General features: G+C 45.0%; 1 protein-coding gene and 1 pseudogene across 1 annotated transcript; both read right to left on the bottom strand.

Annotated features, from left to right (window-relative positions):
- Positions 1 to 157: 157 nt before the first annotated feature.
- Positions 158 to 1,277, bottom strand: LOC115376669 (trace amine-associated receptor 13c-like). The gene is made up of 2 exons (XM_030076405.1): positions 1,105 to 1,277; positions 158 to 974 (listed from the first exon to the last, which is right to left on the bottom strand). The coding sequence occupies exons 1-2, from the start codon at positions 1,275 to 1,277 to the stop codon at positions 158 to 160; spliced, it is 990 nt and encodes a 329-aa protein (XP_029932265.1).
- A 6,046-nt stretch (positions 1,278 to 7,323) lies between these two features.
- On the bottom strand, positions 7,324 to 8,432 carry LOC115376668 (trace amine-associated receptor 13c-like; annotated as a pseudogene).
- Between the last annotated feature and the right edge of the window lie 818 nt (positions 8,433 to 9,250).

The following is a 9,250-nucleotide window of genomic DNA, read 5'->3' as shown; positions in this document are numbered from 1 at the left end:
ATTTTAAAGTAAATACTAAAGCTCACTGTCAAAAGGAAAGCAAGGTTACGTTCTTGAAATTGACAGTGAAGACATGCTGATTCTTACAGACGACATGATTTCTGCAGATTTCTATGCAAAATGAGAAAAAAAAAACAATTTCCCCCCTGTTGCATCTTTACAGCACGTTGGTCTCACAGGAGTTGGGCTGCAGGATCTGAAGTGTAACAACAAATTTGACAGCTTTTCTGAACCAGGGGTAAAAAAGGGCATAGATCAATGGGTTTAGACAAGAGTTACAGCACAACAGCCAGATCCCAAAGGGTACAGAGAAAGCAGTGTTCATGGTGTCCTGCCCTGCAAGAGAGGGGCAATAGTAGGGAATGAAACATATGAGAAAAACAGCTACGACAACACCAAGAGTCCTGGCTGCTTTCCACTCAGATTTCTTAGCGGTGACAGTCCCTGAAGGCTGCAGAGTGACAGACACAATGTGGGATCTCATGGCACGAGCCTGAGACACAGCCACCACAAACACTCTCATATACAGAACTACGATCACAGTAATAGGACTGGTAAAGGTCAACACCAGGTCAACAGCTCCTGCGATGTGATCGATGACAACCACGCACTGTCCTCTGCAGGATATGTACAGGCCTGGCTGTCTGAGATGATCTTTCAGAAGCAGACAGTTGAAGGAGGCAGCACAGAGCCAGCACAGACAAACACAGAGTTTCACTCTCCTCAGAGTCACTTTGGAGGGGTAACCCAGAGGGTCACAAATCGCGACATAGCGGTCGACTGATATGAGAACCATGAGTCCTATAGATGTGGAGAAAAGGATAAAGCACCCAAAGAAATACAGACTGCACATGAGGTCACCAAGATACCAGCAGCCTCCAAGCATGACGATGATACCCGGCATCAGGAGGCCCATGAGGAAGTCTGAGACAGCCAGAGAGAGGAGGAGTAGGTTTGTCGGTGTGTGGAGCTGCCTGGAGACAAAATGGGCATAATGTTACTTTACATTTGTAGTATAAGTATTTTGCAGATCATGAACATCAAAAAACACAAAAGCATTACTCCACAACTAGAGTCATACATGATAAAAAATGTTTGTGGCACCTGTAGTGGGAGATGGAGATGATGACCAGCAGGTTGAGAGCCATGGTGAGCGCAGAGATGGAGGACAGCAGGATGTAGAGCAGCACGACCCTGGAGCGAACAGCCTTCGGCTTTCTGCAGGAGGAGTTGAAGAGCTCTGGAAAGCAGAGTTCACCTTCTTCCAGGGTGTCCATCAGAGAGAGAGGTGGTGGGGTGGGGGTGGGGGGTGAGGGGTGGGGCCGGGGGTGAACCTGCTGAGGTCCAGCAGCTTTCTGACCAAAACTCTCAGCCACAGCTGACTTATATCTCTGTCTTCCCCTCCTTTCTTTCCTCTTTCTCTCTCTGCCCCTCATCTCTTTCTCACTCTACAGAGGTTACCATGTCCCTCTTCCCATTCCCCTGCCTCACTTTTTGTATCATCATCTATGCCCTCATCTTCATCACCCTCCTCTGTTCCTCTTCTTCCTCATCTGTTCCTACCTCCCTCATCTCCTTTTCTCTTCTCTTCCTTCCTTCCCTGTCGGACAAGTTCAGCATTGCAACATCAGCAGCTGAACTGATGTAGCCAAGGTGTGTCTGAAACTACAATACTGATGAGACAGGGCAGAATTATATTATTCAGTATTTCCACGGTTTATTTTGCAATATGTCACATTCATGAAACATTATTTGTTAAAACTGTGTAGTTGTAAGTGTTATGGGCCAGGCTCAAACCAGTCTGAACAAATTTCATTGTCTGATGAACTCTGTTATCACTGCTGTCCAATAATCCATGCTGTTTTTCAAGATATTGTTTTAATACTAATACTGTCTGTTTTTTGACATTTCACAAATGCCCATATGCATGCCACCGAAGTAAAATGTTGCACTGTATTACACTGTGTAGGTTTTACTCATGACAAACATGGCCACTGCTGCTTGAGTTGTGAAAAACTCCACAAGGGTAAAAGTGTTGAGGCCAGAACAACCCAGTTTAAAAATGTTACATGAACAGGTCCCTCTATTTGTAGCATAAGCATCTCTGCTTGCAGGGCATTTCTGCCTGGTGCACCTCCACCGGTGCCATCGAGGCCAGCTGTTTGGTCATCAGCTAGGAGCCACCCGTCTCAGATGTTTTGCTCCTTTAAGCCCAGAACATCTCCGGGTGGTGGGGCAGCGATAGGGCCATCTCCTTACTGCCCCCTGCAGCTGGCCTCATGATCCTCTTTCCCATCTTGTGTCTTTTCTTCGGAGCCAATTCCAAAAGCTACCTTGCTCCACTTCCTCAGCCAGTTCTTTTGGAATTGTTGTAGAGACTCTCCAGTGGAGCCTCTGCAGCCGACTTCAACTGGATAGGTATACGCCTTCCACCCAGCTTCTGTGCATGCTGCAGCCAGCTCGCTGTACTTCTACTTCTTCTTCTCGTAGGCCGCTTCCATGCCTTCTTCGACTGGCATGGTGAGTTCAGCCATGATCAGCATTCTTGCAGTGGTTGACCACAGGACAATGTCTGGCTTGAGTGAAGTTGCCGTGATCTCATGGGGGAACAGGAGCTGCCGACAAAAGTCAGCCCTCATTGATTCAGAGCCATACCACAGGTGGAATTTTCTGGGACTTGGGAGGGTGTTATATGTGAACCTGATGAGGAAGCTCAGCCATGCCTATGGGATCCTCCACATATCAGCCCATGCTATGACCCTGTTGGTGACTGCTTCCCAGATAGTCCGCCATCCTTAGTGCTGATGACTCACAGCTACGATCTTATAGACCTCTTCCTCGAGTCTGGTCACTTTCGACACCACCATCTGTTTCCTTCCACCTTTGCCCTGTTTGAAGTGGGACCTCTGCCTTTTCCATACACCAGTCAGCTGAATCTTTCAGCTCGAAGATGAGTCTGGCCCTCTTCTACTTGCTGACTTTGCTGGATTAAATTCCATCCTTTCCCAAGTGAGGAGTTCTTCAAGCTTCTCAGGAGCATTTTGGTGCAAGCAGCTGTCTGCAGGGGGATCGTGATGTCATCCATGTAGGCTCTTATGGCAGGTAGGCACTGTCCTGACTGGCTTCTAACTCCTCTGACCATCTGTCTCCCACTGATCAATATGATTTAAAATGCTGCTGTAAATAGGATGGAAAAGATTGCACAGCCCATCGCTATGCCTTTCTGGAGTTGCTGCCAGCCTGATGTGGCTTCCTGAGATGAGTAGCAGATGTAGAAGTTGTTAAAGTAGTTGGTCACCAGGTTCTGGATGCAAGTTGGAATATGGAAAAAGCTTAGTGCAAAGGAGATCAGTTGGTGTGGGACTGAGTTCTGCACCATGCTGATAGGATGGACTGGGTCTTCCAAATGGCACACATCAATCTCCACAATAGCTTAAGCACCATGGAGCAGTTCTTATGTACCTTATAGGATATGCCATTTGGTCCAGGTGCAAATGCAGATCTTGCTTTCTTGACCACTTGCTGAATCTCCTTCCACTGAACTGAACATCAAACTGGGATGAAGGTTCTGGGGGATGGGGCACATGCCCTGGTGACCCGAGGGGGCATTCGTCCCCCGTCACCAAGCTGTGCTTTGATGTGGCTCTCCAGCTCCTGTGCAGTGGCCTCCAGCCTCCCAGATTTCTTCTCCTCCAGCAGTTCTCGAGCATACTTGAAGGGGTCACGAAAGAAGCTTGCACGTGCCTTCTCCTTCCTGCCCCTTCACCTCCGAATCCGTTCTGCTCTCCTCAAGTTTGCCAGCCTGGATCTTAGTTGGTCCCAGAGAGCTTTAAGGCCCTCCTTTTACAGCTGGTTAGATTTCCTCCATGCTTTACGGAGCAGTCATCTTTCTTTCAAGAGCTTTATGATTTCCATCTCTTGCCATACTTTTTGCTTGGTTGTGTTCTTCCTTTGAGGCATCTCCCCGAATTTCTGCTTGCTTTCCTCATAGGTGATAGTGATGACAAGGTTGAGTTTGGAGGTTGTGCTGCCTACTAGTGCACTGGATGAATGCTCTGCTCGAAGTACTTCCACGCCTCCTTGTCACTGGCTTTTGGCCACTTGAGTTTGGCCTGGTGGATTGGCTTCTCATTCGGTTTTCCTTCCCTTGCGGGTTCGCTGCTTGCTGGCTGTATATGCTGCGCCTCATGGGGGTGATGCTCCTGCTGGGAAGGCTGGTGGGGTTCCTCTTCACCATTTGCAATCGTGGGCTGGGTAGCTTTATGGTGCTCATCCGGGCTCTGAGCCCTCCTTGTCTCATCTGCTGTCGCAGTGCAAGTTTGCAAGTGGTTCCTCCCTCCACACTTGGCCTTCCCTTGATGGATATGCAGGCCTCGATGGGTCGTCACTTTGGACCAGCCGCAGCTGCAGTTCCTGAGGATCTTTGCATCGTTAGCTGTATTCGTTCCAGTCGATTCCGTGTTGTCCTTCCTGAAAGGCCCATTTTCCATCCCGCCTCTTGGAGGGCCGCTGGGTTGTTTTATCCTTTAATATAAGAGCTACTTTTGGTGTTTTAGACAAACAAGGTACTGGTGTCACAAACCAGAAAACTCAAATGCAGAATTACAGGACAACGGCAGGAGTGATGCAAAACAATTTCTTTACTTAGAGTCTAAGGCAGAGTCCAGTACAAACCGTTCCAGAGACTGACACCAAAAATACAAACAAACAGGCAGAGGTACAAAGACATCAGGCGAAGGCAGAGGGCCAAATGTTAGACCAGGTGCCCTTTTGCTCCAGCCACCTGTCTTTATCCTGGGCCTTATCAACCCAAAGCTTGGGTCAGCATCCTAACCCCGCCCAACCAGTTGCTGTTGAGACCATAAACTCTTCAGCTAGTCTGCCAAATGGGAAACTATCAACGTTACTTCACTGCACAATTTGCGATATAAACATGTTTGTATATACAGGGTTTGAACTAGCCCCATAAGCCCAATTTGTCCAATCTGATAAGTCATGAGGAGTTGAACACTTGGTGAAGGAAGGAGTCATTAGAGTCAAGGACCAAATTATAAACTTTACCTTGTGAAAACATGCACAGAACAGGGTAATGTGGGGAGTAGTATAAACTCCTGGTTTGTTTGCTGGGTCATAGATCAGCAAACCACTAGAGGGAGGTGCTGAATTCAGCCACAACCACAGTGACCCAGGCACAATGACTCCACTCTAAACTGGTTCCAATGCGATTGATTTGCTAGTTAAGACTTAGGCACTAAAAATTTCAAACAGAGGTTTTGGTCCAGACCAGACATTGGTCAACACCAAGTTTAAAAAAAAAAAAAAAGAAAGAAAAAAGAAACTTTGAGATTCTGAAAGAGATACTCCACTGTCTTGATGTGTTGGTAGTAAAGGCTATTTTATGAGCCTGTGTTAGGAATAACTAGCTTGTTTAATGTTCACATGCAGCCCAACTCTGAAAGAGACTGAGGCCACCAGGTCTACAGCACTTTCAAGCACCATCTCCTTTCTTCCTCCCAAACAGTTTCCCAACTAGCACACAGGACACTGCACCTCCATCCTGACAAAAAGATTCACCTTTCCTTCTGTATCCTGGTGAGGGTTGTTTATGTTCAGCACCCTGTATTCCTGTGTGTGTTCTTCCCACTGGCCCTACCCCACGTTGCAAGTATCCAGGCATGACAAACACAGCTTTCAGTCCTTCAATTTTCATGTGCATTTTTTATGTCCTAATTTTTAAAGAGCTCTGAAATAAATTTTTATATGATTTGGCACCATACAAGTAAAACTGAAATGAACTGAACTGAACAAGCAACAGCCCACCATTTCTCTTAGACCAAAGAAACTTTTCACAGTGCTTGTGACTGTGAGTGGGCCAATGAGACCAAGCAATACAGCAAAATATTCTATAGCAAATAAAAGTGAAACAAGACTGGAATTGTCCTTTTCTTCCTTTGCGTCTAACATCTTAGCACATTGTTTAACCCTGTAATGTTTTAGATAACATAACAATTGCCATCTTTCTCCACACCATGTCAAATTAGCCATGTCAAAATGTTCATAAGACGTGTTCAGAAGTACTGTGCCTTTATCTGAAACTGTAGTCTGACTGGCTGCTCATTTATGAGTGAAACATCTGGGGAAAAAAAAAATAAATGTTTTGTTTTGGTGGCACAAATGTTGGGTGATACTTGGCTGGCTGTGTCTGACCCTGCAGGGGAAACCAGGCTGCTGTTCTTTACTCCATAGCATGCACAAAACAAATGCAGTGATTTTTTTATCCAAATCACTGTAAATCCATTGAAAGATTCCTTCTGAAAATTCTTTGAGGCAATATCTAAAAGGCATAAATAGTTCTACTTTTTGTGCTATTTTGTGAGCAATTGTGTTTAAATGACTACTGTAGGGAAATATATATATCTCACCAGATTGCCTTAATACTATACCATTGTGCGTGATCATAATCTTGTGCATCTTTAATTAAAAAGACAAGCGTTTTTAATAGAAGACGTACAGGCTCAAGTGGGCACATTTTAAGAGTGGGAAACAAGAAACTTGTTGCAGGCAGAGATTTGATAAGGAATTGAAGGCCATTGAAATTCATCAAAAATGTTAAACTTTGACAGAAAAAACAAAAAACAAAACACAAACTGAATGTGACCTTGATACATTTCAACTGGTATAAAATCACAGTGACATTATTATAAAGATCATTTTTGATGCAACAATGTAGGAGAGAGCTGAGAGGCATCATTTAGGCTTGACAAATTTAGTTTTCCCCCTATTAAAAAAAATAGAGAAATCCTCATCACGTTGCTTTTGTACTTTATCTTATATTCTTGCCATTATTTTGGAGCTTTTACACTCAAGCATGGCATGTGCAGGTTTTCTAATCATTTCTAAACAAAATGAATGAAGGAAGGAGTATCTGTCGGTTTTATGCATTATCAATGAGACAGTACCCAGCTGTTTCTCTGTGATCAAAAACAAAAACTATCTAAGCACTTATCATGGTGAGTGGACAGTGAGATAAACAAGACAGAAAATACTTTGAAGTCTTTGAAGAACATGAACTAAATAAAGAAATAACATTTAAAAGATAATCATGTCAGTAACAAATGGAAAACAAATGGCTTTTCTTCCGTTCTGGACAACAGCCGAATATTCCCAGTGTTTTAAAGTAAAAAACTAAAGCTCACTGTCAAAAGGAAAGCAAGGTTACGTTCTAGAAACTGACAGTGAAGACATGGTGATTCTCACAGACGACATGATGTTTGCAGATTTCTGTCCAAAATGAGAAAAAAGGATTTCCCCTCTCTTGTGTCTTTACAGCATGTTGGTTTTAGAGGAGTTGGGCTGCAGGATCTGAAGGGTAACAACGAGTTTGACAACTTTTCTGAACCAGGGGTAAAAAAGGGTGTAGATCAGTGGGTTTAGACAGGAGTTACAATACAACAGCCACATCTCAAAGGGTACAGAGAAAGCATTGTTCACGTTGTCCTGCCCTGAAAGAAAGGGACAATAATAGGGAATGAAACATATGAGAAACACAGCTACGACAACACCAAGAGTCCTGGCTGCTTTCCACTCAGATTTCTTAGCGGTGACAGTCCCTGAAGGCTGCAGAGTGACAGACACAATGTGGGATCTCATGGCACGAGCCTGAGAAACAGCCACCACAAACACTCTCATTTACAGAACTACGATCACAGTAATCGGACTGGCAAAGGTCAACACCAGGTCGACAACTCCTGCGATGTGATCGATGACAACCACACACTCTCCTCTACAGGATATGTCCCGGCCTGGCTGTCTGAGATGATCTTTCATAAGCAGACAGTTGAAGGTGGCAGCACAGAGCCAGCACAGACAAATACAGAGTTTCACACTCCTCAGAGTCACTTTGGAGGGGTAACGCAGAGGGTCACAAATCGCTACATAACGGTCGACTGAAATGAGGACCATGTGTCCTACAGACGTGGAGAAAAGGATAAAGCACCCAAAGTAATGCAGATTGCACATGAGGTCGCCAAGATACCAGCAGCCTCCAACCAGGACGATGTCAAACGGCATCAGGACGCCCATGAGGAAGTCTGAGACAGCCAGAGAGAGGAGGAGCAGGTTAGTCGGTGTGTGGAGCTGCCTGCAGACAAAATGGGCATAATATTACTTTACATTTGTAGTATTAGATCATGAACATCAAAAAACACAAAAGCATTACTCCGCAACTAGAGTCATACATGATAAAAATGTTTGTGGCACCTGTAGTGGGAGATGGAGATGATGACCAGCAGGTTGAGAGCCATGGTGAGCGCAGAGATGGAGGACAGCAGGATGTAGAGCAGCACGACCCTGGAGCGAACAGCCTTCGGCTTTCTGCAGGAGGAGTTGAAGAGCTCTGGAAAGCAGAGTTCACCTTCTTCCAGGGTCTCCATCAGAGAGAGAGGTGGTGGGTGGGGGTGGGGGGCGGGGGGTGAACCTGCTGAGGTCCAGCAGCTTTCTGACCAAAACTCTCAACCACAGCTGACTTATATCTCTGTCTTCCCCTCCTTTCTTTCCTCTTTCTCTCTCTGCCCCCTCATCTCTTTCTCACTCTACAGAGGTTACCATGTCCCTCTTCCCATTCCCCTGCCTCACTTTTTGCATCATCATCTATGCCCTCATCTTCATCACCCTCCTCTGTTCCTCTTCTTCCTCATCTGTTCCTACCTCCCTCATCTCCTTTTCTCTTCTCTTCCTTCCTTCCCTGTCGGACAAGTTCAGCATTGCAATATCAGCAGCTGAACTGATGTAGCCAAGGTGTGTCTGAAAACTACAATACTGATGAGACAGGGAAGAATTACATTATTCAGTATTTCCACGGTGAATTTTGCAATATATCACATTCATGAAACATTATTTGTTAAAACTGTATTTGTAAGTGTTATGGGCCAGGCTCAAACCAGTCTGAACAAATTTCATTGGCTGATGATCTCTGTTATCACTGCTGTCCAATAAACCATGTTGTTTTTCAAGATATTGTTTTAATACCAATACTGTCTGTTTTTTGACATTTCACAAATGCCCATATGCATGCCACTGAAGTACAACGTTACACTGTATTACACTGTGTAGGTTTTACTCATGACAAACATGGCCACTGCTGCTTGAGTTGTGAAAAACTCCACAAGGGTAAAAGTGTTGAGGCCAGAACAACCCAATTTAAAAATTTTACATGAACAGGTCCCTCCTATTTATAGCATAAGCATCTCTG

Source organism: Myripristis murdjan, chromosome 18 (assembly GCF_902150065.1).
Source record: "Myripristis murdjan chromosome 18, fMyrMur1.1, whole genome shotgun sequence".
Taxonomy (NCBI): domain Eukaryota; kingdom Metazoa; phylum Chordata; class Actinopteri; order Holocentriformes; family Holocentridae; genus Myripristis; species Myripristis murdjan.
The sequence above is the reverse complement of the archived record's forward strand: the minus strand, read 5'-3'. Positions and strand labels throughout refer to the sequence as shown.

Excerpts from the sequence above, each read along its gene's own strand:
- LOC115376669 (XM_030076405.1), bottom strand. The coding sequence starts at position 1,277 with ATGGACACCCTGGAAGAAGGTGAACTCTGCTTTCCAGAGCTCTTCAAC. Across the intron at positions 975-1,104 it reads ATCTCCATCTCCCACTACAG|GCAGCTCCACACACCGACAA; the intron begins GTGCCACAAACA and ends TTTTGTCTCCAG.